Here is a 14,979-nt window from a genome sequence, read left to right on the forward strand (position 1 = left end):
TAGAGATGAGGTCTCGCCAAGATGCCCAGGCGGGTCTTGAACCCGCGGGCTCAGGCAATCTACTCACCTCAGCCTCCCAAAGCGCTGAGATTATAGGCTGAGCCATGGAGCCTGGCTTGGGAACTCTGCTTTCTATGTCCTTCCCCACCTTGGAGACAGTGACAGGGAAAGAGAAGAAGGGGCAGAGGTGGAACAGGGGCTGGACAAATCAATGAGCTACTCATTGGAGGTAACTCCCTCTCTTCCTTGTTTGAAAAAGTAATATCTGATCATTGTTTTAAAAAAATAGGAAGTTCAGAGAAGTTTGAGAGACAATAAAATTGCCTCAAATCCCAACTCCGTAAAGCAATTTCCACTGATGTCTCTTTTTCTTTTTTTTTTTTTTTTTTTTTTTTTTTTTTGAGTCAGAGTCTCACTTTGTCACCGAGGCTGGAGTGAGGTGACACCATTGCAGCTCACCGCAGTCTTCACCTCCTGGGCTCAGGTGATCCTTCTGCCTCAGCTTCCTGAGTAGCTGGGAGTACAGGGCATGAGCCACCACACCCAGTTAGTTTTTTTATTTTCTATAGAGATGAGGTCTTACTATGTTGCCCAGCTGGTCTCAAACTCCTGGCCTCAAGCAATCCTCTCATCTTAGCCTCCCAAAGTGTTGGGATTACAGGCGTGAGCCACCAGTCTGGCCCCCTTTTCTTTTCTCAGCACCTTCTGTTCTTTAGCCTGGCTCTTGGCAAGCCCATGCTTTGTGTACGGTAACAAATTTTAACCAAAACTTTATCCAAATTCGGGCACCTAGTAACCATAAACAGACAGGCCTTCCCTGCTCTTCCAGGAGCGGGTGAGGCAAGAATCCTTGGAGAATCACTCCCTGGGTAGTGGCTGTCACCGGGATCAAGCTGCTGTTACTGAGGAGTGGGCTGTCATTGAATGCCACTGGTGGTGGTCGGGGGAGCAGGATGAGGGTACTGTGTAGCGAGTGATGTCACCCACACGGGTTGGCCTGTCGCTGTTTCCTGGTGCAGGTGAGGCGTTTTTCCTTTCCCAGGAGTCCTGATTTGGGGTCACCCACTGGCTTGGGAACTTGCCTGAGAGGTGCCTGGGTTGAGCCACTTGGCCGGGCCACTTTCCTCTCCTGCAAATCCCCTTCATTTTCCCACCCTGGTTTGTTTGTTTTGGGAAGAAGCCCAGGAGGAAAACAAACAGCAGCTGGGTCACCAGACTGAGCCTCCCCTCCCCGGCCCCAGCTCATCCCCAGGCCACAGCGCCTCCGAACTGGAAGTGAGGGTTTTCCTCCGGAAGCTGGAGGCTGGCTTTGCTGTCAGGCTCCCACTCTGGTCTGCACTCTCAGGAGGACCCGCTGGCCATGGAGACCTGCCATGGAGACCGCGTTGTCTGCAGGAGGGTTCCTCCTGGAGCCACCAGATTCTCAAGGGAAGGGCCAAGACTGTCTAAAGTCTAGAGTCTGTTTGTGTCTGTGCTTGGGACAGCTGACCAGACCCCAGCGGGGACCAGAGGCAGTGAGGAAGGGCGAGCGGCCACCCTGCCCAGCCCAGCCTCCCCCTGGGGCTGCTATGTGGGGAATGCCATGCCTGACTGTCCAGATGACCGATGGCCAGACTCAGGTCAGGGAGGGGAAGGCAGGGCAAGGGGCAGCCCGATGTTTCCACCCGGCCTGGGCAAAGCTCCACTTCCCGCCAGGACCCTGACATGGTCCCTCCTCCCCATCCTGTGCCCACCTCCCCAGGGCCTGGGAAGTAGCTCCCCACTGGCCCTCATCTGAGAGGTCTTGCCCTGCGTCCTGAGACCCCCAAAAGCAGGTTGCCAGGCAGTTTCCATGCTGACCTCCTCGTGTGCCCTCTGTCCCTCTGATGTGGGAATGCTGGCCCAGCCATTCCTGTGGGCACAGGGCATCCAGGGTCATGGTGGAGACAGGAGTAGCCATGTCTTCACTTCACGGATGGGACCCTGAGGCCCGAGGACATCGCGTAGCTTGTTCAAGGGCAGGACCAGTCCATGACGGGGCTCTGCGGACCCTCTCCCCACTTGGAACCCCTGCTGTCTCATTGGGCTCTGGCCTGAGGAACCTCTGGGGGTCCTGCCCCTCAGTCCCAGCATAGTCTTGTGGACAGCCTGTTCCTGTCCTCATTTCCAGGTGTCCTAGTGACATCGGACACTTGGCAGCCCGCCTGCTATGCCTGTTACTGACTGTCTCTGACAGGTGCTGACTGGGGCAGGAGCTTGATGCAGCTCCAGTGGAGCTGGGATTTTTGTTTTTTGTTTTTTTTTTGAGTTGGAGTCCACTCTCACACAGACTGGAGTGCAGTGGTGCCATCACGGCTCACTGCAGCCTGGACATCCTGGGCTCAGGCAATCCTGCCTCAGTCTCCCTAGTACCTGGGTCTACAAGTGTACACCACCACACCCAGCTGTTTTTTTTTTTTTTTTTTTTTTTGTAGAGATGAGATCTCACTAGGCTGGTCTCGAACTCCTGGGCTCAAGCAATTCTCCTGCCTCAGCCTCCCAAAGATCTGAGATTACAAGCATGACCCACCACGCCCAACCAGGGACTGCTTTTAAGGTCAGGGCTGGGCCACACTCTGTCAGGACAATTTTGGAACTGGGGTGCCCGGTGCCCACCCTTTGGGTTGGCTTTGATGAGAAGAAGCAGGAACAAAGGGCAGGGGACCCAAAGCAGCTTTGTATGCTTGCCAGACATTGGCTGAGTAGGGAAGAGTCATTCCCTGTGCCCCTCTCTAGGGCCATCCTCTCTTCCTGTCCTCAGGCTGTCCCTTGCTCCACCCTATGGCCTCTGAGCTGGCTCTTCTTCCCATGCTGCCAACAATAGGGCTCGCTCTAAACAAAGCCCCCCCCATTCAACTCCAAAACCCGCCCTGTCTCTGTCTCTGCCCGTCTCTGGCCAGCGTGTGTGGGCAGGGCCCACGTCTGTCTCTCCCACTTCCACCCCAACTCTGACCAGGGGTTATTTCGGAAGGTCTGACTCCAGATCCAAGGTAGGGAGGGAAGAGACCAAACTGGGTGCGGCCTCCTCCACCCTGGGAACTGTAAAACCAGCACTTCTGTTTCTTGTGAACTTCCCTGGTCCTCCTAGGGAGTAGGTAAGGAGGAAGGTGGGGCCGGTTGACAGTACTGCCTGAAGTCTGACTTGCAGCCTTCCTGTTGCAGCTCTGCCCATGATCTTCTTCAGAGGGGTTCCTCTCTGGACTTTGTCCACCCCTCAGCCTCCTCTCATCCACTATGGGAATGTTGGTTCCTTATCCCTAGGATCTTAGACATCAACATTCCCTTGGGATCATCTGGGTCAACTTATCTGCAGATAAAGCCCTGAGAGGGAAAGTTACCGCCCAAAGACACACAACAGATTGATGGCAGAGCTGAGGGAGAACCTGGGATTCCTCTTTTTTTTTTTTTTTTTTACCCGGTCTAGAGGCAGGGTTTCACTCTGTCACTCAGGCTGTAGTGCAGTGGCATAATTGCAGCTCACTGCAGCCTCAACCTCCTGAGTAGCCAGGACTACAGGTGTATGCCACCACACCTGGCTGATTTTTCTTTTCTTTTCTTTTTTGAGTGGGAGTCTCCCTCTGTTGCCCAGGCTGGAGTGCAGTGGCACACTCTTAGCCACTGCAGCCTTGACCTGCTGGACTCAGGCAATCCTTCCGCCTCAGCCGTCCAAGTAGCTGGAACCACAGGTGCATGCTACCACGCCCGGCTAATTTTGACTTTTTGATTTGTTTGTAGAATCAGGGTCTTGCTTTGTTGCCCAATCTGGTCTTGAACTCCTGGCCTCAAAAGATCCTGCTGCCTTGGTCACCCAAAGTGTTGGGATTGTGCCTGGCAAACTTGGGACTCTTGATCTGCAGCTGGATGCTCTTCCTCTATCAGCAAGCACCTGGGCCATCTCGGCCCCCTCCTGTCCTTGCAAGAGGATGCAGGTCGCACTGAGGCAACTCTGAGTTTGGGCAGAGTGCCACTATTTTCTCAGTGTGAAGTCTCCTTTTCCCCATCTAGAAATTGGGAATGATAACATTAAAAATACAATAAAATAAATTGGGAATAATAAAAACCCAGTGCCAGGGTTGCTTGGAGGGAAGAATGAGTTTAAAGGCAGCTAAATACTCTCCCCTCCATGGTATCCTTTGGCCTCTGAGTGGCCTCTGTTCCTTCCTGGGCAGATGTCCAGCCCTCAGTGTCCCTTAGCTGCAGTCCTGGGCTAGTGGCGCCACGAAGGGCCTGCTGACACAAGCTCCTCGCCTGTAGCCAGTCTTGACCTTGGCAGTTCCTTTAGATACAGGGCTGGTGAGGGCATGGTCCCTGTGGCTGAGGGGGGAACTGGCTCCCCTCTGACTCGGCTGAGAAGCCCCGGGGTTAGGCACTGTCCCAAATGAGGATGACTCTCTCTGGGGTCATGCCTGTAATCCTGGCACTTTGGGAGGCGGGGAGGCGAGAGGATTGCTTGAGCCCAGGGGATTGAGACCAGCCTGAGCAATATGGCAAGACCTCGTCTCTACAGTAATTCAAAAAATTAGCCAGACATGATGATGTGTGCCTGTGGTTGCAGCTACTTGGAAAACTAAGGTGGATCACCTGAGCCCAGCAGGTGGAGGCTGCGGTGGCTGTCAGCATGCCACTGCACTCCAGCCTGGGTGACAGAGTGAGATTCTCGCTCAAGAAAAAAGTTAGTGTTATTGATGGGGCCGAAGACGTCCAGATGTTTGTTCGGCCTAGGAGGGTGACATTCAGAGGGTCAATGCCACTGTGTTTACTGACACAGGATACCTTCTTCTCCAGTGTGTGGTTGTCTAATTCTCTCCCTTCTCCCTGGGGGTGGCTCATGGGACTGGATTGCTCTCCCAGACTCTCCTCTGCCCTCGCTTGGGACCCACCCTTTGGGCAGGGGAAGGACAGTGGGATTGTCCCGGTCTGCCTTCTCCTAGCCCCCTGCTGTGGGGGGAGGGGCACAAGAGGAGGGGAGGTCCTCCTGAAATAGCTGCAGGAGCAGCTGTGCACATCTGGCACCGGAGCGTGCTGTCTGGTGTTCTGGGCCTGCTCCTGTTTATCAGCTCGAAACTCTGAGTCACTCGGGATGGCGGGAGGAGAGGCAGAGGCAGCTGGGAGCCGGCCCTGCCTCTGCCTGTCCCAGGTGTGCTCACAGCCTGCCGTAAAAGGCAGGGAGACCTGAAGGACCATGCGTCATCCTCCTGGAGGGTGGCACTGGGGCTGTCACGGGGAAGATGAGGCCCTGCTACCCTTTGTTCCTGGGGAGGGGCCAGGTTGTCTCAGCCTCCCCGCCCTCACCCGGCCCCCATCACAGTGGGACAGCCGGTTTGAGGATTTGGGATGCTGAGTGTTGCCTGGCTTCCTGGGTGGACCAGCCTGGGGTCTGGTGGCTCTCAGAGGCTGCGCTGGGATGTGCAAAGGGCTTCAATGTCACCTTGTGCCTGTGTCTGGTCTCAGCTTTGCTATTTCTAGCCTCAGTTTCCCACATCTGTCAATGGGAGAACAGAGCATGTGCTTTTCGTGTTTTTTTTTTTTTTCCTCAAGTCAGAGTCTCTCTCTGTCGCTCAAGCTGGAGTGCAGTGGCACGCTCATGGCCACCACAGCCTCTACCTACTGGGCTTAGGCGATCCTTCCACCCCAATCTTCCAAGTAGCTGGAACTACAGCCACCACGCCTGGCTAGTTTTTTTATTTATTGTAGAGACAAGGTCTAGCCAAATTGCCCAGGCTGGTCTCGAACCCCTGGGGTCAGGCAATCCTCTCGCCTCCCAAAATGCTGGAATTAGATGGAAGAGATGGGAATTGCCTGGTGGGGAGTAACTGAGATTCGGACCAGTCTGGGGGACTCAGAGTGCTGGAAATGGCTTCTGGGGTCTAGGGGCTAGAAGGGTGGGGGACCTTGGGGCTTGGGCCTCTGGGGCCACTTGGGATCTGACCCAACCTGCAGGAAAGCAGGATCCATCTCCAAAGGCGCCTGGGGCCGGAACTCCACAGAAACCTGTCCCACAACTTCCCTGCCACGCCCAGTTTCCGCCTGATGGCCTGGGTGCCTCCTCACCTCTGCAGCCTATCCTGGGGGTGAGGGTGGATCCAGGGGACCCCAGATGCTGCTGGAAGCTCCGAGGGTGGGGTCAGGCCACAGGGTGAGCAAGTCCAGGGCGGGTGGGGGCGTCTGGCCCTTTCTGCCCCTCTCCTGGGAGATCAGAGACACAAGCCCAGGCCCCTCGAAGCCAGCGCCCCTGCTGCACTGACTGCAGGGTATCTCATTGTGGGCAGCCCCGCCCTGGCTGGGGGCCCTCTGGCACCTCCATCCTGCTGCCCATGGGGGCTATTTCAGACATGGTGGGGGAGGGGGAGACAGGCAGGGCCTTGTGTCGGGTGCCTGCTCTCTGACTTCCTCCTGTGTCCCCAGCAGCTGCGATGGAGGTGATGAACTTGATTGAGCAGCCCATCAAGGTGACCGAGTGGCAGCAGACGTACACCTATGACTCGGGCATCCATTCGGGCGCCAACACTTGTGTGCCCTCCGTCAGCGGCAAGGGCCTCGTGGAGGATGATGAGGCCTGTGGGCGCCAGTATACACTCAAGAAGACCACCACCTACACCCAGGGGGTGCCCCAGAGCCAAGGTCAGGGCCACTGGCTGGACCTTGGGAAGAAGTCAGAGTGAAAGGAGGCAGATCGTAGGGGCCTGGGTCTGAGGGGGAGGCACAATTTCTATTCTTACAGGCCAGTGTAGTTTAGGGGGCCCAGCTCAGGCTCACAGGGGCCCACATGGTCTGAGGGAGGAGGCACAGCTAGTTCTGGACTCTGCACTGGGAGGGGCTTCAGCGTGGTGGGAAGGCCTAGACTCCAGCCCCTCCCGACATGGAGGGGCCTCTGGGCAGGGCAGGGCCAGGCAGCACCAAAGTGGGAAAGCCAGGTGTCTCTTTCTCCATTCATTAGAGGGTGGAACCTCTCCCCGGGGCACTGTGCCAGGGTGGGGCCGCCTGGGTACCCATTTATGGAACTCCCGGGTCCACCCAGAGGCTGGAAGCTGGAGGGAGCCTGGAGCCTTGGCTGAGGCCCCAGGAAGCTCAGCCCCTGCCTTCCCTGTGACGCACTGTGGGAAGTTGGTGGCTCTATGGGCCTGCCTGTGTAGTGGGAGCATTGCTGCTTTCGGGGATGATGAAGTATAATTAGAATTGTGAGAGTTCAGGGTTGAAAGAAACCTGGAGTGTCTCACCCCGTTGCCCACCTGATGGTTAAGGGAGAAGATAGAGCAGGCCACCTTAGCCCTCTCTGCTGTTTTCCCATCTATGAGGTGGAGCCAGTGATAGTCAGATGAAATGAGGTCATATAAGAACAGCACCTAATCCACTGCCAGGCACACTCAAGTGTTCAAAACTGTTAACTATTTATTTTTTTTTTTGAGTCAGAGTCTCACTCTGTTGCCCAGGTTGGTGTGCAGTGGGACACTCACAGCCACCGCAGCCTGGACTCGCTGGGCCCAGGCGATCCTTCTGCCTGAGCCTTCCAAGTCACTGTAACTACAGGCGCGCACTACCACACTCGACTTACTTTTTGATTTATTGTAGAGATGAGGACTTGCCAAGTTGCCCAGGCTGGTCTGGAACCCCTGAGCTTAGGCAGTCCTCTCACCTCGGCCTCCCAAAGTGCTGGGATTACAGGCTTGAGCCACCATGCCCAGCCTAGCTGTTCTTATTAAATATGATGGTAGCTAACATTTTTGTAGTGACACGTGCCAGGCAGACAAAGAGCTTTTCAGGGCAGTTTATGATGATTATCTCGTTTACTTGTCATGAGAATTTCCTGTGGGGAACAGAACAGGTGGGGGCCCATTTCACAGATGAGGCGATGGTGACCTCCCCGAGGTCCTTGGTTAGAGGCAGAGTTGCGAGGAATGCACTGGCTTTGGGCAGGGAGGGAGGCAGCCCAGGGGGCCGGGGGGGGCCATCTTAGTGGCCTGTCCTGCTCCCTGTTGTCCCCCAGCCCCGCTCCCACCCTGCCCTGTGTCCCCCTGCCCGCCTCCTGCACTCAGTCCCTGCCCTGTCGGCCCCCAGGTGACCTGGAATACCAGATGTCCACGACGGCCAGAGCCAAGCGGGTGCGTGAAGCCATGTGCCCTGGCGTGTCGGGCGAGGACAGCGCGCTGCTGCTGGCCACCCAGGTGGAGGGGCAGACCACCAACCTGCAGCGGCTGGCTGAGCCATCCCAGCTGCTCAAGTCGGCCATCGTGCATCTCATCAACTACCAGGATGACGCTGAGCTGGCTACCCGCGCCCTGCCCGAGCTCACTAAGCTGCTCAATGATGAGGACCCGGTGTGTGAGGGGCCCGGCCAGGGTGGGGGTGGGGAGAAGAGAGGGCAGGTGTGGCTGGGGGAGAGATATTTTAGGGGTGAAGGGGGTCATGACCCAGACCACACCCCACATGGGTGAGGAATTTGACTTGGATCCACCTGAGCTCTGTGGAAGGGTCTCCCGGTGCTTCCTTCCTGGGCTCAGGCAGTCCTGCGTCAGCCTCCTGAGTAGCTGGAACTACAGGCACATGCCAGCAGACCTGGCTAGTTTTCTTATTTTTTGTAGAGATAGGGGTCTCGCTATGTTGCCCAGTCTGGTCTCGAACTCCTGGCCTCTGCTTATGTCCCCTGTCCTCCTGCCTTGCCCTCCAGGTGGTGGTGACCAAGGCAGCCATGATTGTGAACCAGCTGTCGAAGAAGGAGGCATCGCGGCGGGCCCTCATGAGCTCGCCCCAACTGGTGGCAGCTGTCGTGCGTACCATGCAGAACACCAGCGACCTGGACACGGCCCGCTGTACCACAAGCATCCTGCACAACCTCTCCCACCACCGCGAGGGGCTGCTGGCCATCTTCAAGTCGGGCGGCATCCCAGCCTTGGTCCGCATGCTCAGGTACCCAACCCACTCACCTCCGGACCAGCGCCCCCTCAGTGGGGCTTCCCCCTCCCTTCCTGGGCTTTCATAAACACCCATGGAGCTCCTACTGTGTGCTGGGGTAGAATCACACCCCATCCTGGTGCTAGTGCCTCGCAGCCCAGCAGGGGAGACAGGCATGTAAACAGCCAGTTATCAGGATACGAAGTGGGTCACGACAAAAGAGCATTGAGATTCCTTAGATTGTTATGGCAGGGAGTTGGCAGATGAGTGGAGTCTGGACAGTGTTGTGGAAGGTAAGAGTGTTCTTGGCAGATGGAACAGCATGTGCAAAGTCCCTTGCAAAATTTCTTTTTCCTGCTCTCCTACTAATGTTGCTTGGCCTCGTTGTCCCTTTTTTTTTGAGTCAGAGTCTCTGTTGCTCAGGCCGAAGTGCAGTGGCACACTCATGGCCACCGCAGCCTTGACCTGCTGGGCTCAGGTAATCCTTTCTGCCTCAACCTTCCAAGTAGCTGGAACTACAGGTGTGCTCCAACATGCCAGCCTAATGTTTTTGGTTTACTGTAGAGACAAGGTCTCAATAAGTTGCTCAGGCCGGTCTCAAACCCCGGGGGTCAGGTAATCCTCATACCTCAGCCTCCCAAAGTGTTGGGATTACAGGTGTGAGCCACTGTGCCTGGCCCATCCTCCTTTCCATACCAGACTGGGAGCTCCCTGGAGGCAGACATGCCGACTTCGCTCCCCTCCAAGCACCCTGTGGTCCCTAGCACGTGGCCTTCGTGTGGTTGTCACTCAGAGGGACAAGTGTCAGGGGGCTAGAGTGCGCTCAGCCCCAGGCTGGGGCCCAGAGGCAGAAGGAGTCCCGGCCCTGTGGGAAGAGGAGAGATGCTGCTTACTCTGTGCCCATGGGTGGGGCTGGGCTCAAGGGGGGCAAGGAGATTTTAGCAGAAGGGCATGTGCAGAGGGGTGTCAGTGTGGGGGAAGGCTTCCTGGGTGAGGTGGGGATCGCCCATGCCAGGCCCCTGCGGCCCGACTGGTGCTAACCCCTGCCCAACTCCCAGCTCCCCCGTGGAGTCGGTGCTGTTCTATGCCATCACCACGCTACACAACCTGCTGCTGTACCAGGAGGGCGCCAAGATGGCGGTGCGCCTGGCGGACGGGCTGCAGAAGATGGTGCCGCTACTCAACAAGAACAACCCCAAGTTTCTGGCCATCACCACCGACTGCCTGCAGCTGCTGGCCTACGGCAACCAGGAGAGCAAGGTGGGCCCTGCCCAAGGCCAGACCCGGGTCCATGCTTGTGTGTTGTGTCCCCCTCCATCCTGCCATTGTCTCGGGCCATTGCCCCTTATTCCTTTTTTTTTTTGAGTTGGAGTCTTTACTTTGTCCCCCAGGCTGAAGTGCAGTGCTATGCTTATGGCCACCGCAGCCTCAACCTGCTGGGCTCAGGTTATCCTTCTGCCTCAGCCTTCCAAGTAGCTGAAACTATGGGCACGTGCCACCATGCCCAGCTAATTTTTTGATTTATTGTAGAGATGAGGTCTCACCAAGTTGGCCAGACTGGTCTCGAACCCCTGGGCTCAGGCAATCCTCTCACCTCAGCCTCTCAAAATGCTGGGGTTATAGGCGTGAGCCATTGCACCTGGCCTCCATATTTTTAAAACCTTTTTTTTGTTGTTGTATTGTCCTTAAAATCACCCTGTATAGTGGTAGATAACATTTCATTTAGTGGACATCCCAGACTTTATTCTGAGGAAGGTCATTTGGATTGCCATCAATTTCCCACTTTTAATTAATTAATTAATTTTCCACCTTTATTTTATTTTATTTTTGAGTTGGAGTCTCACTCTGTCACTCAGACTGGAGTGCAGGGGCCACTCCCAGCTACCGCAGCCTCGATCTGCTGGGCTCTGGTGATCCTTCCGCCTCAGCCTTCCAAGTAACTAGAACTACAGACGCTTGCTACCACGACCGGCTAATTTTTTTTTTTTTTTTTTTGATTTATTGTAAAGATGAAGTCTCGTCAAGTTGCCCAGGCAGGTCTCGAACCTGCAGGCTCAGGCAATCCACTCAACCTCGGCCTCCCAAAGTGCTGGGATTACAGGCTGAGCCACCAAGCCCGGCCAGTTTTCCACCTTTATAAACAATGCTATAATGAACATCTTCAGGCACACAGCTTTTCTCAAAGTGTGGAAAATTTTTATCAGTGGGGCTAAAGTTTTTTTTTTTTTTGAGTCAGAGTATTACTCTGTTGCCCAAGCTGGAGTGCAGTGGCACACTCACGCCTACTGTAGCCTTGACCTGCCGGGCTCAGGTGATCCTTCTGCTTCAGTCTTCCAAGTAGCTGGAACTATAAGCATGCGCCACCACATCCAGCTAATTTTTGGTTTATTGTAGAGATGAGGTCTCTCCAAGTGGCCCAGGTTGTGCTTGAACCCGTGGGTTCAGGCCACCCTGGTGTCTCAGCCTCCCAAAGTGCTGGCATTACAGGCTGAGCCACTGAGCCCAGCCCCAGATTGATTTCTAAAAGGACTGGACTGGTCACTGTAGCTCACGCCTGTAATCCCAGCACGGTTGGGAGGTCGGTTGGGAGGTCGAGACAGGAAAAACGCTTGAGGCTAGGAGTTTGAGATCAGCCCAGGGCAGCATAGCGAGATGCTGTCTCTGGAAAAAAATTTTTTAAATTAGCCGGATGTGGTAGGGCATGCCTGTAGATCAGCCTCCTTGGGAGGCTGAGGGAGGAGTTTGAGCCTGCAGAGCTATGATAATTCCATTGTACTCCAGCCTGGGTGACAGAGTAAAACCCTGTCTCTAAAAAAATAAAATAAATAGGCTGGTTGTGGTGGCTTACTCTGGAGGCTGAGGTGGGAGGATTGCTTGAGCCCAGGAGTTCGAGAGCAGCCTGGGCAACATAGCAAGACCTCATCTCTATATTTTAATAATAATAATAACATAAATAAAATGACTGGTTTAATTTCCAGTAATATCAGTGGTCATGGTTGTGAGTACAGTTTCATCACATCCTTGTCAGCATTGGGTTTTATCCTTTTTTTACAATTTTGACTTACATAAGAGTCACAGAACTATTCAGCTTTTAGTTAATGCTTAGCAACAACAGCTCTGTCCCCTACTCCCTCTTCTTTATTCCTTGTCCTGTTCCGCGTCTGTCTCACCCTCATGCCCCCTCCCCCCATAGCTGATCATCCTGGCCAACGGAGGACCCCAGGCCCTTGTGCAGATCATGCGTAACTACAGTTATGAGAAGCTGCTGTGGACCACCAGCCGCGTGCTCAAGGTGCTGTCTGTGTGTCCCAGCAATAAGCCTGCCATCGTGGAGGCCGGTGAGTATCACAGCCTTGAGGGTGGCTGGACTTGGTCAGCTGTATACCCCTGTGGCTGATGGGATCCTGTCCCCCACCCCAGGTGGGATGCAAGCTCTGGGCAAGCACCTGACCAGTAACAGCCCCCGCCTTGTGCAGAACTGCCTGTGGACCCTGCGAAATCTCTCAGACGTGGCCACCAAGCAGGTGAGGGTGGTGTCTGGACCTGGGGTCGGCCTTTTCAGCTGCCTTGGGCGTCAGACGTGGTGCTGTGGAAGGACTGGGGCCTCTTCGTCTGCCTCCCTTGTGGCTAAGGCCGGGAATGCCCTGAAGACCTTTTAGCTGAAGGCTTTGATCCCTGTTAGGAGTCTGGGAAGGGAGAAGGAGGAGGATGGAGGCTGATTTTAAAAAAAAAACATTTTTTTAGGCCAGGTGCAGTGGCTCATGCTTATACTCCCAACAGTTTGGGAGGCCAAGGTGAGAAGATTGCCTGAGCCCATGGGTTCGAGACCAGTCTGGGCAACTTGGTGAGACCGCATCTCTACAATAAATAAAAAAAATTAGCCAGTCATGGTGACATGTGCCTGTATTTCCAGCTATTTGGAAGGGTGAGGCAGAAGGATTGCCTGAGCCCAGCAGGTTGAGGCTGCGGTGGCTGTGAGCATGCCACTGCACTCCAGCCTGGGCGACAAAGTGAGACTCCAACTCAAAAAAAAAAGAACAACCAAAAAATAAAACAAAACAAAAAACCATATTTGAGACAGGATCTCGCTCTGTCATCCAGGCTGGAGTACAGGGGCATAATTGTAGCTCACTGCAGCCTGATCCTCCTGGGCTCAATTGATCTTCTTACCTCAACCTCTCAAGTAGCTGGGACTACAGACATGCACCATTATTATGTGCCCAGCTAAATTTTTTTTTTTGGTAGAGAGGGGTCTTGCTATGTTGCTCAGTCTGGTCTCAAACTCCTGGCCACAAGCGATCTTCCAGCCTCAGTCTCCCAAAGTGCTGGGATTACAGGCATGAGCTGGAGGTCGATGTTATTAAGCTGGGGCCACGTGGCAGCAGATCAGACAGTTTTGAGCTGGACCTGGGAACGGGAGCTGTAATGTGCCCAGAGACAGCTTGAGGTCCTGGTGGCTAAAACTACAGTAACTCCAGATGGGTCCCCCAGTCCCTCCTTCCAGCAAGACCCCCTAAGAGCCTCCCCATCCCTTGTGCTGGCACTGTGCTTGAACTCTTTCAGCAACCTGGAGGTAGAGTGTGGGACCCTGCTGGTTAGAGGAAGATACTTGAGTCTCTGGGAGTTAGGTGATGGCCTGTGGTCACAGTTCATAAACAGCAGAACTGGGATATGAACCCAGGACTGTCTGTTCCCAAAACTGGGGTCTTTCTGTCCCATATGGCTCTTCCTAGAAAAGTGAGGCTTTTGAATTTTCCTGAAAGTCAATGGCCGGATGTGGTGGCTCATACCTATAATCACGGCACTTTGGGAGACTGAGGCTCAAGGATCGTCTTGCAGTAAATAAAGAAAAATTAGCCTGGTGTGGTGGCACGTGCCTGTAGTTTCAGCTACTTGGAAGGCCGAGGCAGAAGGATAGCTTGAGCCCTGCAGGTTAAAGGTGTGGTGGCCATGAGTGTACCACTGCACTCCAGCCTGGGTGACAGTGAAACTCTGACTCAAAAAAAAAAAAAAAGAAAAGAAAAGAAAGAAACAAAGTCAACTTGGCTTAGGGCCTTTTGGGAAGTGTAGGGGCAGCAGTGAAACCCCAGAAAGGTGAGAAGCGTGTGGATCAGCTTGGCCACGGAGGCATGGATCCCCTCAACAACTGCCTCCTGGCCTAGAGGCCTCTGTTGGCCTCCATACCCTTGGCCTGAGTCTGAGGGTCTTGGGTCTGTGGGCAGGCCCCCCCCCCACCCTCTCTGAGCCTCAGTGCCTCCTTTGCTTGCTCTGAGGGATGGTAACACCCTTCACTGATGTGTAGGTCACGGGTCATGAAGGCTCCCAGGCTGGCACAGGCAGGGCCAGCCCCTGTGGGCACCTGCTCCCCTCGGACATATCCTGGAAGGCTTCTGGGAGTTGTCGTCTCACTTCCCTCCCTCCTGCCCCCAGGAGGGCCTGGAGAGCGTGCTGAAGATTCTGGTGAACCAGCTGAGCGTGGATGATGTCAACGTCCTCACCTGTGCCACCGGCACACTGTCCAACCTGACGTGCAACAACAGCAAGAACAAGACGCTGGTGACGCAAAACAGCGGCGTGGAGGCGCTCATCCACGCCATCCTGCGTGCCGGTGACAAGGACGACATCACTGAGCCTGCCGTCTGCGCCCTACGCCACCTCACCAGCCGCCACCCTGAGGCTGAGATGGCCCAGAACTCCGTGCGCCTCAACTATGGCATCCCGGCCATCGTAAAGCTGCTCAATCAGCCCAACCAGTGGCCCCTGGTCAAGGTACCTGGGGGCGAGGGGTGGAGCTTTGGGTGGGTGAGGGGCGGAACTCCCGGTGACTGAGGGACAGAACTTTTGGTGGGTGAGGGGAGGGACTTTGGGTAGGCGAGGGGCAGAGCTCCTGGTGGGCAAGAGAGGAGCGCCCTGCAGCTGGTGAGGCACCCTGTGGGTGCAGGTGAAGTGGTTGTGGCAGCAGACCCCCAGGTACAGTGGCCCGGAGAAGACAAGGAATTTATTTCTCTCATACAACAGTGGGGCCCTCAACAACTGATCCAGAGTCCTACTTTTTTTTTTTTTTTTTTTTTT

The 14,979-nt window shown here is 55.0% G+C and overlaps 1 protein-coding gene across 2 annotated transcripts in view; it reads left to right on the forward strand.

The window, feature by feature from the left end:
• Positions 1 to 14,979, forward strand: part of JUP (junction plakoglobin) — a 29,388-nt gene that overhangs the window by 6,138 nt on the left and 8,271 nt on the right. For both annotated transcript variants that reach the window (XM_021719534.1, XM_021719533.1), the window contains exons 2-8: positions 6,424 to 6,639; positions 8,074 to 8,333; positions 8,684 to 8,922; positions 9,966 to 10,167; positions 12,101 to 12,245; positions 12,328 to 12,431; positions 14,338 to 14,676. In XM_021719534.1, the coding sequence (XP_021575209.1) occupies positions 6,432 to 6,639; positions 8,074 to 8,333; positions 8,684 to 8,922; positions 9,966 to 10,167; positions 12,101 to 12,245; positions 12,328 to 12,431; positions 14,338 to 14,676 (1,497 nt within the window). In that variant the 5' untranslated portion in view covers positions 6,424 to 6,431. The remainder of the gene's footprint in view (positions 1 to 6,423; positions 6,640 to 8,073; positions 8,334 to 8,683; positions 8,923 to 9,965; positions 10,168 to 12,100; positions 12,246 to 12,327; positions 12,432 to 14,337; positions 14,677 to 14,979) is intronic.

This window comes from Carlito syrichta, unplaced genomic scaffold, assembly GCF_000164805.1.
Source record: "Carlito syrichta isolate Samal-C Ts95f unplaced genomic scaffold, Tarsius_syrichta-2.0.1 Scaffold314793, whole genome shotgun sequence".
NCBI lineage: Eukaryota > Metazoa > Chordata > Mammalia > Primates > Tarsiidae > Carlito > Carlito syrichta.